The sequence below is a fragment of the Gossypium arboreum genome, chromosome 5, assembly GCF_025698485.1.
Source record: "Gossypium arboreum isolate Shixiya-1 chromosome 5, ASM2569848v2, whole genome shotgun sequence".
Classification (NCBI taxonomy): Eukaryota; Viridiplantae; Streptophyta; class Magnoliopsida; order Malvales; family Malvaceae; genus Gossypium; species Gossypium arboreum.
In genome coordinates, this window is record NC_069074.1 from 62,903,832 (window position 1) to 62,920,867 (window position 17,036).

Consider the following 17,036-nt stretch of genomic DNA (forward strand, 5'->3'; position numbering starts at 1 on the left):
TTGATTTAAGAAAACTTATCATTTAAAAATTTAGTTGCAAAAACGTAGAGTACCATACTGAGTACTTGTTTGCCACTGGATCCTGCCATGACTAACCATGGACTTTTGATTCTGAAGAATCCATAAACCTCTTTCGAGGTGTTGATTCGTAGGACCTGTATACCATTTACACAGTGTCGCCCTGAAGGACCAGTCAATAACTGTTATCACAGTGTCACTATATAGAGTCGATAGACCGTCGTCACAATATCGCTCTAGCGAGCCAATAGATAACTATTCCTCGATGCCACCAAACTCCCTTGTATCCCATAAAACTCCGCCCATTCCTCTATTATGCCAATTTCTCCTATCTTTATCTAACCTGTCAAGGCAATTCCGTTCATACTCTATATTAAAAGAAATGTGTAATTCATGCATAACATTCTAAATACTATTACACTAAATAGTAAGCCACACTTTGACACAAGAATACACCATTCTATCATACAGAACATACTTGCAGACTTTCTTAAATTCATACAACCTTAAACACACATGTCATGCTCATCCACTAAGATCATGTACGACCATAAATTTTAAGCAAAACTCAAAATAGATGTAGACACAGATCACACAAGCAACACTAATCCATCAATCATCCAAAAGTATCGTACAGAAACTCTCCTTAAATCCTTTGTTCTCTCCAGCTTAGCTTTCCAAATATCAAAGCCTTCATCATATCGACAGCTAAACACAACATACTAGTTAAACTGAAGGTATTCAAACCTTAAACCTTAAAGTATTTTTATTTGATTTTCAAATTACTCATTTGATTCTTTATTGTATTAATTATATGAATAAATTTACACTGTAAATCTTATATTAATCATATGAATAAATTATATTTATAGGCCATTTAACTATATTTAAGTTTCTTTTTAGTCACCTAATTATAAAATGTTACAAAATGATCATCTAATTAATTATGTTTAGATTTTTTGGTCTAGTTTCGTTAACTTCTATTAACTAAGTAACTGAGGTTGATGTAACAATTTTAAAATTAATATTGTGAAAATAGAACGTCAATAATGACAATGAATTGCAAAGAAAGATAGAAAAATAGAATACACAGAATTTTACATGAAAGCTCTTTTGGGAAAAAATTACAGGAAAAAGAGAAGAAAATTCATTATGTTGAATTTGAATAATACAAAAGGAGAGACGATTACGTCTATTTATAGGTTTAAAAACCTTATTCTAATCAAAGTCAAATAGAAGTAATACAGTAAGATTAAAATGTATTATTCTAATCAACATCATATAGAGGAAGTAAACCCCCAGTTGCGACCCCTGCACCTCCAGCCATTGGCCTTCACCCTCGTAGATCTCCCTATATTGCCACTTGGTTTCGTTTTAATAAGAATTTGCGTCACACAACTTCTAATAAATATAATAACAAATTTATCCCTCAACATTTACACATTGTATCGATTTGATCATAATTCTAAAAAACTTAACCTTCAATATTACAAATGATCTCAATTTTGTTTTGATTCCTAATTAATTTGGCATTTTTCTTTCTTAAACAAAAAAAAAAGTTGGCAAAGTTGCTGTTTTCTGTAGGAGAAAATGATAGATGGCGGTGGAATATTGACTTGATCCATTTGATTGGGAGGTTAATCAATAGAATGACTTCTATCGATGTGTTGCAAAGTTTCTCCTTGAGTAAAGCGGAGTGCGATGGAGTGAGTTGGGTTGAAATTAGTTACAAGAGTTACACCATTACATCTTTTATTTCCATGTCAAATGAGGGTTGTTGGGCTAGAGTTGGATCGTGGAAACAGGCGTAGACCAATTTGGCTCCATTTAAAGTCAATATTTTTGTGTGGCAATTACGGTAGAAAGAATATCATTAAGTAGGGTGCCTTAAAAGTAATATGAGTATTATTGTATTAAGAGTTAGATTATGTTTTATTTTTTTTATTCTAAAATTAGTAAATTAGTTTGTATACGTTCGATCAAATAGCAAATTAGTTCTTTTTATTAAAAATCTCATTCATTTCTACCATTGAAAACTAACATGCATGACAGAATAACCATACAATTACATGTGACATGTCACGTATATCTCATTCTGATGCACACGAGCTAATTTTTAGTCGCAAAAATAGATGGAGTTTGCTCTTTAATTTTAGTAGAGAAAACAAAATTTAATCTAACTATTAGTGTAGACACCTTTATGGTACTTTTACCGTTAGTGTGTATTAATTGGGGATAAGACGGGTTGTTCTTACCATAGTAACTGCATAATTTTTCTCTTTAGTTTTTTTCACGTGGTGCTATATATGAGGCAGCAGTGTTGCTTGTTTTGGCATGCAGGTTGCATGGGTTGTGCCTCCTAATCCTCTTATTCTTTTCAAGCATGGCAATGTGCCTTAGCACCCAATGATTCAACTGGGTATTGTTATATAGGGACGATATTCTCTACAATAAAAAAGAGTTTTGATAAATCCCAAGTTCTTGATTTGTGTAAGCAGAGGTTGGCTTGGTGGGTTAATAATCGTTAATGCAAAATGGAATGAGGCAAGTCGTTGAGCATGCCTGTGTTGTCTTTGTTGGTTCAATTTGGAGATATACAAAATAAAATGGTTGTTGAGTGTGGTGATAATAGTGATGTTGTTGAATGGTTGCGTGAAATCAAAGCTCCAGGCATCAGGTCAAATGAATGTAGTATTGTCCATGTTCCAAGAAGTGTAGATACTACAGTAGATTGACTCGCAAAAGGATAAGCCATGAAAATTAATTCTGATTCCATATAGTATTTGTGTATATTTGGCTATATAATGTGTTTTCTGGTGGCTTTGGATGCTAGGCTGTTAGCTTTGGCTATTTCATCTGCTGGATGGTTTATTTTGCTCTAACCATGCTGTTGTCCTGTCCTGTGTTGAAGTAGGTTGAACGCCGTTTTGATTTTCTCTTGTTGATTTGGACAACCTTAGTGGTCCTGTTACTTTAATTTTGCACATTTTCGTATATTTTCAACTTACTATTAAAAATATATTTTCATTCCAGCAATCGAATATTTAAGTTAGTATTTAAAATCTACTTAAATTACCACGTAGGACTGCTGTTAGGAAGGTAACGGAGTTTATCATTAGAGTGATCAATTCATAATAAAATTATAATGTAAATGATTAAAATATAATATTTTAAACATAAAAAATTAAAATATAATTTTTATAGTTTTCGCATTGGTTTATATAAATATATTTAAAGAAAAAAAAAACCTGAGCCTTAGACTTATATCTGTGGTGCCAGAATAATCTGAATATACGTACACCAAAGAAAAAAAATCTGAAGAAGTTGTGAAGACAAAATAAGGAAATAATACAAGTGGACGTGGCAACAAATGGTAAAGGGGTTGAGCCAATGAAATCGTGTTAATCCTGATAATGTTGTCAGCTTGTGGACATTCATATCCAGATATCAACCACATATGCATCTCCGCGTGTCAACACCACAAACACTATCTTCAGATTCTCTATCCTATTATTATCTTCATTTACATAATGAAAGCACAGGCAAACCCACTGTTTTAGAGTTGCAGAAGAACTAAATTCCCCAGAATTTGTTTCAGTAATGGCTGCCTCAGTTATGGCTTCTTCAGTTACCCTCAAGCCTTCATTCAATGTTGAGAAATCTGGTGTAAGAGGGGTTCCTTCCCTTGCTAGGTCCCCTTCTTCTTTCAAGGTTGAAGCCAGTGGTGGCAAGAAGATCAAGACCGACAAGCCTTATGGTATTTATTGCAGCTTTTTTTTTTTTTTTGATCTGAAGTTATGGAAATTAGATCTTGAGCATTAAACAACAAATCCAATGTGACAAATAGGATTTGTTTAGAAAGCGTGATGATGATCCTTAGCGTGTCATTTTTTACCTAGAAGTTTTACCATTAGTTAATTTTAAACGGAACCGATTTCATCCTATAAATAAATTAGCTTAGGATGTGTCTGACCGGAACTACATAGAGAATAATGTTATAGTGGTAACCTACAGTTTATCTTTTGGTGGTGATTTAATTTTAAAAATTATAAAAGATCACTGAATTATTTAAAAATAATTGCTTATATTAATTAATTTTTTTATAATTCAATTTTTTATTAAATATTTTTAAAAGTCATGAATTTATAAATTAAAATTTAAACTAACGATCTCATTTAGAAAGGTGTCAAACTTTAAAATATGAGCCTCTTTACAAAAGGAAACAATTAAGGGTGAACGATATATATATTTGAAAATTATTTAAGTTTAATTTAATAAATAATATAAAATTTTAACAACTTCAGTTAACCAACAACTCGAGTTTAAGTATTCTAGTACTTAAATTTGAATAAGTTATAAGCATAATCAAGTTTTTTTAACAATTCCTAAATTATAATCACACTTCATCCAACAATTAATTTCATTTGAATCAACAACTTCCAAATTGATGCAACACCAACTATTCCAACTAGAACTAATAACATGAGATTCAAGTTTATTGTTTTACTATATAAATAGAGTCAACCGACCCAAACTTATTTTGAATTGAACTTGAATTGCAGTCTGTAAAATTTAAGCTCAATCTTATTACGAAATGACTTAACTATAAATTTTTAATATTGGATCGTGAATGTTTTCACAGGAATCAATGGTGGTATGAACTTGAGGGATGGTCTTGATGCCTCTGGAAGGAAGGGTAAGGTTGGTATCTTTTACATTTCTTTGTTTTCCTTTCTAGCTTCATTGTGACAAAACATACGAATAAATTCAAAATTTATTGTTTTTCCTTATATTTTTGCACAATTTTTTTGATAATAATTTATATTGTGTATATCTAGATTGAAGTTGAGAATTTGTCCTTGAAATTTGATGTAGGGAAAGGGTGTTTACCAATATGTTGACAAATATGGTGCTAACGTCGATGGGTACAGGTAATGGTCTTTAGAGAATTTATTGGTTTACAAGTTAAGAGACTTAACGGTACATGAAAATTAATTTCGTTTTCTTTTATAAGCTATGGTTACCAGTTGAACTGCAGTCCTAATAGAATTTTTTTGTGATGATTGAAACACAGTCCTATCTTCAACACCAACGACTGGTCTCCCAGTGGTGATGTTTATGTTGGCGGTGCGTGTATCTTAAAACAACTCAACTTTGGTTTATATATTAAAAACACTAAATTTGGTAAATATGTGATTTAATTTTAAACATGGTCGCATGCAGGTACTACCGGATTGGCAATCTGGGCGGTTACCCTAGCCGGAATTCTTGCCGGTGGTGCACTTCTTGTTTACAATACAAGTGCTTTGGCACAGTAGATGTCTCTAAAGTGATCCTTGCACTTGGTTGCATTATAGGCTGTCCGATGTAATTGTTGTAATCAAAGAACCATCCAACAACTACTTTGCATATCTTTATCTAGAATATTTTGCCTTGGACTAAATTGAGACCTATGTATTATAACTTATTAATGTGCTTTGTTTTGTTCTTTAAAAAAACAAAAACAAAATTGTCTGAAATTTCTTTGTGCACGTCAGGAATATGATATATAACCAACATGGAGAAGGTAACTATGTCTAGTGCATAATGACTAGTAGTGTAAAAGATAAATGGAAAGACATCAAATTCAAGTCTCACCTCCACAATTGGAGGGAAAAAAATCTTACACTGGGGTCGAGGTTGGGAGAATGGCATCACTGGATTCTCCTGCTCCCTCCACTGCTCTATCCACCGAGGAGAAGGAAAACTACTCCGTAGCACAATAAGGGTGAACGTCAATGTTGAGTTTTTGACAGCAACCAAGGATCAAAAAAAAAAAAAATGGTATTGAAAGAAGAAAAACAGAAGCTAAAATGATTCAGATGAGAGGAAAAACTGAAAAATTTCTCATATCCATTTTTGTTCAAAATACTTTACTTAAAACAGCTCCTTAATCTTGGGACAATACAAACATTGCTTGTGCTTTTGTATAAGCTGTAAAATCAGCTTAATGATAACCTAAGCACATACTAAATCAGCTAAATAGGTGACTTTCCTTAAGAACAACAAGATTACATTCCAACTAACATAATTAACTTGTTACATACACAACTAACTAAGTCATAAAACAAAAAATAAAAGGCTTCATGCTGCTGCATTGCAAGCCAACATTCAACACTTCTTCTTGGCTTTTATGCAGTAAACTCCAATACTGTTCCTTAAACACTCAAACCTTGCATTAGCGAGTGGCTTGGTCAAACTGTTTGCAAGTTGAACCTCCGAACTGTGATGAATTAAATTGACTTCCCTTGATAGTTCTGCCTTCCTTACAAAATGATACTTGATCTTGAAGTGTTTGGTCTTTCCATGAACCACAGGATTTTTTGCAGTAGCAACAGCTGACTGGTTGTCCACCTTAATCTCTGTTGTTTCCCCTTGATCATTATTCAATTCACTGAAAAGCTTTCTAAGCCAAACGGTTTGATTAACAGCAGTAACAGCTGCAATGTACTTTGCTTCTGTAGTGGATTGTACTACTATTTGTTGTTTCTTAAAACTCCAACAAAAAACTCTCGACCCTAATGTAAAAAGGTTACCTGATGTGCTCTTCATATCATTAATAGAACCTGCCCAATCATTGTCTGGATAACCAAGAAGCTTCAATTCTTCAGCCTTCTCAAATTTCACCCTAAGGTTGAGAGTTCCTTTGACATATCTTAGAACTCTTTTAGCTGCTTTGAAGTGAGCAATATTGCTGTAGTGCATAAACCTGGATAAAAGGCTTACTGCGAACATAAGATCAGGCCTTGTTGCTGTCAAATATAGCAGACAACCTACAAGACTTTTGTAACCCTTCTCATCCACACTTTCATGGTCACTCTTGCTAGAAAGCTTTTTACCTTGTACCACATGAGTATTAGCATGTTTGTAGTTTGTCATGCAAAACTTGCTTAAGATCTTCAAAGCAAATGACGTTGGTTTATAAAAAGGTCATGCTCATTCTGATTCACTTTCATGCCAAGAAAGTATGTCATCAAGCCTAGATCAGTCATCTCAAAAACATCTTGCATCTATTTTTTGAACTCTTCAATCAGTTCACTTCTGCTACCAATAACCAAAAAATCATCCACATATAAGGATATAATCAACAAAGTCTCATTCTCAACCCTTTTGACATAAAAAGTAGGTTCGCTGACATTTTTCTCAAATCCAAGTTTTGACATATATGTGTCAATTCTGTCATACCAAGTCCTTGGAGCCTATTTTAGGCCATATAATGCGTTTTTAAACTTGTAAACCTTATGTTCTTCACCAAATACTTTAAGCACATATAGCTGCTCAACAAAGATTTCTTCCTTAGAAAACCATTCAAGAAGGCAGATTTGATATCCAGCCAGTGTAATTTCTATTGCTTTTGAGCAGCTAAGGCAAATAGCAACCTTATGGTGTCCAACCTTGCAACTGGTGCAAAGGTCTCTGAGAAGTCAACACCATATTGTTGGTTGTATCTCTTCACAACCAGTCTAGCTTTGTGTTTATTCAGTGATCCATCTATATTGTGCTTGGTCCTAAACACCCATTTTACACCTATGACTTTTCTTTTCACTAGCTTATCAACCAACTCCCATGTATCATTCTTGTTAATAATTTTCATTTCTGTCTGCATTGCTTCTTTCCTGCAATCCTCATTTGTACCTTCATTAAAGTTGGAAGGCTCAACAATGGTCATATCACATAGTTGGTAGATGTCTGTGATAGACTTTGTACCCCTGACAGGCACATCTTCAATTTCTTCATCAATGTGAGCTTCATTTTCAACTGGTTACAAATCATGATCTTGCTGGTCTTGCTCAGAAAAGCTTGCATCTGTTCTATTCCATCTCCAATTAACCCCTTCATTGAACTTTACATCTCTACTCATAACTATTTTTTTAGTTAAAGGATCGAAGACCCCGTATCATTTCTTTGTGCTACTGTAATCAACGAAGACTCCAGGCATAAACCTCTTTTCCAACTTGGTTCTCTTTTTAGCTGGCACAAGTGTGTAACATATGCAACCAAACACTTTCAAGTGTGGGACAGTAAGCTTGTGTCCAAACCAAGCTTCAAATGGTTTGCCTTTGACTGCATTTGTTGACAGTCTATTGAGTAAATACACTGAGGCATTTACTGCCTCAGCATAAAAAATGTTAGGCATTTTGCCTTCAAACAACAAACACCTAGCCATATCAAGGACAACTTTGTTCTTTCTTTCAAAAACACCATTCTGCTGTGGTGTGTACATAGTGGTTAGCTAATACAGAATTCCAGCTTCATCACTGATTTTCTAAAACTTTTGTGACACATACTCAGTGCCATTGTCTGATCTTAAGGCCTTTAACTTGTGGCTTGCTTGCTTCTTAACTAAGGCCTTAAACTTGCAAAAGGCATCAACCACTTCTGACTTCTGCCTCAAAAAATTTACCCAACAGAATCTGGTACAATCATCAATGAACATCATAAAATACTTACTGTCATTCAGTGAAGAGGTCTTCATAAGTATACAAATATCAATATGGACTAGTTGAAGCCTCTTTTGAGCACTCCATGCTTTGTTAACTAGAAAGGTAGTCTGGTCTTCTTGCCAAACTAAAAGGCCCCACAAATTTTATTTTTTAGCTCAATCTTAGACATGTCTTCAACTAGACTCATCTTATGTAGGAAACCAAGTGACTTGTAGTTCACATGCCCTAACCTCTTATGCCATAAACATGATTCATCAGTCAGGGTAGTATAAGCCTTTACTTCTAAATGATTCACATCTAAACTAAAGGATCTATCATGTATAGCTATTGTCACTAGCTATTAATAAAAAAGGATCCTTAAGCACACAAGTTTTATCTTCAAAGATAAGGGAGTAACCCTTTTCTAACAACTGACCAACAGTAAGTAAATTCTAGTCAATATCAGGTACAAAAAAGACTTCTGAAATTGTTTTGTTACCTGATTGAGTGCAAATCACAACTTTTCCCTTGCCTTTGGCCTCGATAAACTCCTCACCATTCTCAGTTCTGACCTTGGACACAAAGCTGATATCTAGTTCCCTAAACATGCCTTTATTTCATGCCATGCGATGAGTGTAGCCACTATCAATTAGAAGTCTTTTCTAACTTTGTTTGAACTTGCAAAACAAGAAGCTATAAAAACATGCTCCTCCTAAGCTTGAACATCCTCAGCAACTTGAGCTTGGTTCTACTGATGTGGTAGTATTTTTGCCTTATTTTTACAGAATTTTTCCATGTGACCAAGTTGCTTGTAACTTCTACATTGAATGTCAGGCCTGTACCAGCAGTACTTTTCTAAATGAGTGAACTTCTTGCAGTGAATGCATGGTGGAAACTTCTTTTTGGCAGCATCCTTATTTGGCTTCTTTCTTTTTAGACCAAGGCTTCTTACCCTTGTAGCTTGAGCTAGAGTTTGAGCTTTCTTTGCTTCTAGCCTGAAAGACTCCTTTAGGGTACTCCTCCAACCTTCTGGCCTTCTTTTTCTTTTGTGCATAAAAAGCATTTATTAGCTTTGTTAGAGATATAGTTGATAGATCTCTAGAGTCCTCCAAAGAAGAAATTTTTGACTCATACTTCTCTGGAAGGGTTGTAATAACCTTTTCAACTTTCCTCTTGTCACTAAACTCATCTCCAAGGAGTCTAATATTATTGACAATGGCCATTATCCTATCATAGTATAACTTCATGGATTCAGACTCTTTCATTTTTAGATTCTCAAATTCCCTCCTTAAATTGATCAACTGCTACTGTCTGGTTCTTTCTAACCCCTGAAACTCTTCCTTGAGCTAGTCCTAAGCTTGTTTTAGAGAGTCACAGGCCATTATTCTTGTGAAGATTACATCTGAGACTCTTGCCTTATACTTCTTGGCATAGTCCTCATTGTACTGCCTGATTTGAACTACTATAAGATTAGCTCTTAAATGTGGTGGCTCTGTATCAGCTTGAACCACACTCCAAAGGTTATGAGCCTACAGGTATATCTTCATTTTCATAACCCAAATGTTGTAGTTTTCACCAGCAAAGGCATGTGGTGGGATGGTGAAAAGCTCATACTTTTATAGCAACAAAAAACAACAATAAAGCTTCTGTTTCTTTTCTTTTAAACAATTAGCACACAAAACACACAAATAAGCAACACATAGCAAAAAGCCCTCAAAGATGATAGGCTTTGATACCATTTGTTGAGTTTTTGATAGCAACCAAGGATCAAAACAAAAAAAAATGGTGTTGGAAGAAGAAAAACAGAAGCTAAAATGATTCAGATGAGAGGAAAAACTAAAAATTTTCTCATATCCATTTTTGTTCAAAATGCATTACTTAAAACAGCTCCCTTAATCTTGGAACAATACAAACATTGCTTGTGCCTTTGTATAAGCTATAAAATCAACTTAATAATAACCTAAACACCTACTAAATTAGTTAAATAGGTGACTTTCCAAAAATTACATTCCAACTCGCACAATTAACTTATTACATACACAACTAAATCATAAAACAAAAAATAAAAAGCTTCATAAGCCAATTTTCAATAGTTAATGACCAAGATCCACCAGATTCTCATCATATTATTTCCTACAAAGATACCTCCATTGGAAGAGAATTTGGTGACTACCAACAATCCCTAATGAATGGCTTGGAAGACATGGATGAGGAAGATGATAATAACCTCTCTCAAGAACTTGACCAATTCATTGACGAGGAAGGGGTGACATCTCCTAGTCTTTCGAAGAATGAAAAACGTCGTATTTGAGCAAAATGGGAAAAACCCTAATCGTTAAAACTTTAGGTAAATACTAGGATACCAATATTTATTGTTCAAACTTAATATGTTAGAGGGCATTCCAATTGATTGATCTAGGATATGGATTCTTTGTGGTAAAGTTTCTTTATTTGGACGATTAGAAAGCTGTCATTAAAGGAGAGCCTTGATTTATTAATGGGTCTTTCCTTACCATGAGATGATGGCAACCGAATTTTCTAGCTTCCCAAGCATCTTTCAACTTAGATACGGTTTGAGTGATACTGCCGAAACTTCCCATTAAGTACTATGATGTGGAGATTCTAGAAAAAATTAGTCTAAGTATAGGCACTCTTCTTCGTATCAATAATGTTGCAAGTTCAGAAAGAAGGGGTAAATACGCAAGATTTTGCATTCAGGTTAATATTAAAGACCCACTGGAGAAGTGGCTCATTGTAGATGAGCATAAGATGTGTAAGTTGATCAAGTCATTATATGGTTTAAAATAAGCGTCTAAACAGTGGCATGAGAAATTTGTCTCGGTTATCGTGTCATACGATTTTTTACATAATAGTGCGGATAAATGTATTTACACTAAATTCACTGATAGGTATGGTGTAATTATTTGTTTCTATGTAAATGATTTGTTAATTTTTGGGATGAACATGAAAGGTGTTCGTGAGACCAAAAAGTATCTAGCCTCAAATTTTAAGATGAAGGATCTCAACGAGGTAGATAGAATTTTAGGTATAAAGGTGAAAAAGTATAAAGGTAGATAGAATTCTATGTAGATGATTTGTTAATTTTTGGGACGAACATGAAAGGTATTCGTGAGACCAAAGAGTATCTAGCCTCAAATTTTAAGATGAAGGATCTCAACGAGGTAGATAGAATTCTAGGTCTAAAGGTGAAAAAGCATGAAAGGGAATTTGCACTAAGCCAATCTCACTACAGCGAGAAAGTATTGGAAAAATTCAAACACTTTAATATCAAGGATTTGAGCACTCCATACGATTTGAACTTCAAGTTAAGTGAGAATAATAGAAGGGCTATAGCGTAACTTGAGTACGTCAGCACAATTGGAAGTTTAATGTATGCAATGCATTGCACTAGACCCGATACTACATTTGCTGTGGGCAAATTGGTGAGATTTACAAATTGTCCTAGTACTGATCATTGGAAAGGAATTTGTAGAATTTTTTGCTATCTTCAGAAAACAAAAATTTTTGGACTATTCTATAGTGATTATCTTGCGGTATTAGAAGGTTACTCGGATTCAAGTTGGATTACAAGTCTAAGTGACAATAAGCCCACATCAGAATGGATTTTTACGATTAGAGGTAGAGCCATTAGTTGGGTCTTCAAGAAACAAACTTGCATCTCATATTCAACTATAGAGGCTAAATTTATAGCCTTAGCGGCTACTGGCAAGGAATCATAATGGCTAAAAGGTCTCTTGGTAGATATAAAGGTGTGGCCACAACGTAGGTTGGCCATTTTTGTATATTGTGACAGTGAATCCAACATGTCTCGAACATACAATAAGGTGTACAATGGAAAGTTTAGACATATAAGTTTGAGATATGAGTATGTGAGAATTGATTAGGGACAGTGTGATAATTGTTACCTATGTTAAGTCAATTGACAATTTAATGGATCCATTGACAAAAGGTTTGTCCAGGGATTTGGTTAAGATTACCACCACTAAGATGAGATTAAAACCATTCTAATCGCTTCATTAATAATGGAAACCCTATACTATTCTAGCCAAAAGTTAGTTTCGAGGTTCAAAAGGTAATAACTAGTTATCGAATGACAATGTGCACTAATAATCAGGATTTAGTGTTTATGTTTTAGGAAGATGAGTTTTGTAAGGCCCCAAAAATGGGTCTAGTAGTTTCAGGTAAGTTTGCATATTGGATGGTTTGATTTGCAAAAATAGGTTTTATTTTATAAAAGAATAAAATGACAATTGGTTTGGTAAGTTGTGTATTATGCTTTTAGCATGATTAAATTGTATGAAATAAATTGATATTTGGAGCATGAATTGTTGATTTATTGAACATTTGATAAAGGTGTTCTAATTGGTATATGAATATTGGGAAAATGATATTTGTTATGCTTAATTTTATTGATGTTAAAATCGCTTAGCAACATGTTTTTACTTGCATTTTAACATCCTAATTAAGTGATTAAACAAAAATTTTTATGCCTTATATGTATTATCGTATTGGCAACATTGCATGGTGGATCCATTGGGTATAGTTGGTATGCCATAGGATTTGTGAGTACTCACTATTATTTGTAATATTGTGAGCATATGGCTCTTGGTGGACTAATTTGTTTGGAGTAGATAAGGGAGTGTAAGCTTGAGTATCCACTCATCGGGTTATTTGAGGCACTATAAGGGAGCATATGGCTTCAGCCCGCTCAATTCTGAAGACTATGGTTGATTTGTGGGAGTTCGGAGATCTGTTTATCCAATGTATGATCACACATTTAATTATTGTCATGCATGTATTATGTCAATATAATTGATTGATTGTGCCAATATAAATTTTACATGCCATGTTATCCAATGTTTATGTGTAAAAGATGATTTTACATGCCATGAAAAAATTTGATTTTACATGCCATGGAAAAATTTATTATTAATTCTTGAAATAGCATGTGATGTTATGGTAAAATATTATCATGTTGTGACTGAAAATTGAATGCTTAATTGCTTTGATTTATACATGACTAGGTGCAAATTACTTGATGTTTTTACTATCATTCACTGAGCTTTTTAAGCTCACACCCTCACATCTCGTGCAGAGAATTTCCGAACATTAATTTTTGGACTTTAATTTTGGTGATTTTATAATTTCTTTAATACATGATTTTATGTCTAATTGATGTTTGATTTATGGTATATTGACGAGTTTTCGTACGATGGTTGATAACACGGTGTATGAAGCATGTATTTTATACTAACAATATTTAATTGAAGCTTAGCATGGAGTGTAGGGGTGAGTAAAACTCGATTCGACTCAAAAAAATAAAAATAAAAATAGAATTTCGAGTTAAACGAATCAAGTTATTTGAGTCAATTCGAATTTCGAGTTCGAATCTAGTTGAGTTTTTGAATTCGAATAACTCGAATAATTCGAATAAATCAAATATCAAGCTATAATATTTTTCATTTTTACCCCAAACTCCCAAACTCCCCTCAAAACTTTTACTCCTCACTTTCCCCTAAAAACTTTTACTCCCCTCCCATCCCAACCCCCATCTACCCAAAATCCATTTCCTCAAAATTTTACTCCCAAAACCCCTCAAAACTTTTTATTTTCCCTCAAAATTTTTACTCCCTCCCACTTTCCCCTTAAAACTTTAACTCCCTTCCCATCCCACCCCCATCTACCCCAAACCCATCCCTCCCCTCATTTTTTTTAATATTTTCCCTCCAAAATTCTACTCCTATTTACTTTCCTTCAAACTTTTACTCCCAAAAACTTCTTATTTTCCCCCTAAACTTTTACTTCTCACCATTTACTCCCAAATAAAAAATCAAAATTATCCCAAAAAATCCCTAAACATAAATAGTAATAATTTTATTTATATATACTATTTATATTATTAAATTAAATTCAAATTTTATATTGTAATGACCTGAATTTTTACAGTTATAAAAAAAATGCATTTCCGGGTCTCCGTTTCTAAAAAATAGATTTGTAAATATTTATTAAAAATATTTACGAAGTTAAGAGAGTGATTAATTAAAGTTTAATAAAGCAAATTTGTAACACCCCTAACTCGTGACCGACGCCGGTGTCGGACACGAGGGGTTAACGGCCAAACCCTCTCAAGATACCAACCAATTTGACATTACCAGTCAGGCTAGAAAACTGCGTCACCGTCGCCTTAAAAATCATATCTCGAGTTTCAAAACTCGGAAACTGGTTTCGTAAATTTTCCCTGAATTTAAACTCATATACCCATCCATGGATTTATTTTTAGAATTTTTGGTTGGGCCAATTGGTACAGTTTATTAGTTAAAGTCACCCATGTTACAGGGACCGACTGCTCTGACCTTCGCGCGTTACAACTTGAATATCTCTTTGTACAGGGCTTTAATACTGGTGCCGTTTGTTTCTAATGAAACTAGACTCAAAATGGAATCTGTACATATAAGGCATGACTCCTAATTCTTTCTGGATAATTTATGGTAAATTTTCAAAGTCGCGACAGGGGACCCAGAAACCGTTCTGGCCCTGTCTCACGAGAACCTTAATATTTCTCAGTATACTGCTCATATGGTCCTTTCGTTTCATCCATATAAAAATAGATTCATCAAGGTTCAGTTCCATAATTTACTCACTATTTAATTCTACTTCTACTATTTTTAGTGATTTTTCAATCTCATCTCACTGCTGCTGTCCGCAACAGTTACTGCAGTAGACTATGCCAATTTCATGAATTTTTCCTTGGCCTTAATCATCCATCATACATGACACAAATTATGGCCACCTTATCAAAATTTGAGTTTCTAAGACTCGTGGCTATAGGTTCTAGCATCCCACTCGACGACCACTTAGGCCATTTTCACATGGCTTAAAGTTTACAACCCACAATTCGACAAAATATAATAGCCTATACATGCCAAATGTTCTTCAACAACAAAAACAATACCACAAGATTTCAGCCGGTGTGATGACTTCAACGACGGTCCCGATCACGCATAAACAATACGAGTCCGAGAGACCTAAAATGGGTGACAAGAAAAACACCGAGTGAGTTTACAACTCAGTAAGTCATAAGCATTCATCAATCCACTGATAAAGTTACTACTACATGTACAACAAATGAGGCTAGGTACTCGTCCATATCGAATCTATACCATAATACCTCGGACCTTTCGGTCCAATCTCGTACCAATTCATACATCCACATTTCATATTCTACACAACAAGATAATCAAGCATTTTACACATTAACTCATTTTCCAGCACAACCATACAATTTCAATCATCACATAGATTTAAGGCTTACCAATTTCAATCCCCAAGCATGAACGAATTCTCTATTCGTCATGAGCTCGAGGTACTTACCCGATCCGCTGTCCATACTCAATTCAATGGAGACACACCCTCCATATATATAGAGTACGCTTTACACAGTGCTTACTACTCGATTTCGCACACTTAGTGCCACGTAATTTAAGCTCGCACACACAGTGCCATACCCTCCGAACTCGCACACCCAGTGCCGTATTTTTCCAGCTTGCACACTTAGTGCCAAATATTTCCAGCACGCACACTTAGTGCCATATATTTCCAGCACGCACACTTAGTGCCGATCTCGTCACCGTACACACGTATTGCCCGCACACTTAGTGTCGAAAGCAAACTTTCTACACATTTCACTATTTCTTTTACATTCAACAAATGTCATCACTCCATACACATACATTTTCATTCATATATATATATATCATCCCATTAAACACAATTGTATAAATTTTACAATCATTTAAGCAATATCAAATACGTGCTTAATGACTTACCTTGTTTGGGGTAGAACGGTTCCAAATCGGCTACTCGTTTGCTTTCTCCTTTCCTTTGTCCAATCTAGTTCCCCTTTGCTCTTGAGCTAAATCAAACAATTTACCTCTCCATCAAACACAAACATACGGCATTCACATGCATTATTATGGTTATTGCCGAATACTTAACACAACTAAGCTGAAAATTTACTCAATCTCATCTTAATTTATTGCTACTTATTTATCAAAGTTTCCAATACAAGGTATTTAACACCTATGCAACAAAACCGGATTAGCAAACACCCATAGCCCATGGCCGATTACAACTTAAACACAAGTCAACAAGATCTCATGATTTCAAATCAAACTCTTCTCAAGAATGCACCATGCGAACCCTTAGATGATTAAACATCTAATTTAGACAATCTTAGAACATCTAAACGACACTTGTTCAAGGCATTAAACCACTACATGTTCGGCTATTACCTTAGGTGCATTAGAAATTTATACTATCAATAAGCTCAACTTCTTGCAACAACAATTTCTTCCTCAAGGTTTAAAGGCTAAAATCAAATTATTCTCCCATTAACCATAAACGAATGTACCATACCTCCATCAAGATTTCAAGATTCTTTTGGCTTGGGTTAAGTAAGAAGCAAGATGATTAACCTAAAACAAGCTTGAATTTCAAAACAAATCTAACACTTTTTACTAACCTTTCTTCTCCTTC

General features: G+C 34.3%; 1 protein-coding gene across 1 annotated transcript; it reads left to right on the forward strand.

The window, feature by feature from the left end:
• Positions 1–3,491: 3,491 nt before the first annotated feature.
• Positions 3,492–5,461, forward strand: LOC108450650 (photosystem II 10 kDa polypeptide, chloroplastic-like). Its single transcript, XM_017748369.2, has 5 exons — positions 3,492–3,775; positions 4,661–4,719; positions 4,894–4,949; positions 5,093–5,145; positions 5,242–5,461. Exons 1-5 carry the CDS (start codon positions 3,619–3,621, stop codon positions 5,334–5,336), a joined length of 420 nt encoding a protein of 139 aa, XP_017603858.1. The 5' UTR covers positions 3,492–3,618; the 3' UTR covers positions 5,337–5,461.
• Positions 5,462–17,036: the final 11,575 nt, after the last annotated feature.

Bases quoted from the DNA above. Each gene is read 5' to 3' on its own strand.
- LOC108450650 (XM_017748369.2), top strand. From the start codon at position 3,619: ATGGCTGCCTCAGTTATGGCTTCTTCAGTTACCCTCAAGCCTTCATTC. The intron at 4,720-4,893 runs GTTGGTATCTTT...AATTTGATGTAG, and splicing joins CCTCTGGAAGGAAGGGTAAG to GGAAAGGGTGTTTACCAATA. The intron at 5,146-5,241 runs GTGCGTGTATCT...GGTCGCATGCAG, and splicing joins TGGTGATGTTTATGTTGGCG to GTACTACCGGATTGGCAATC.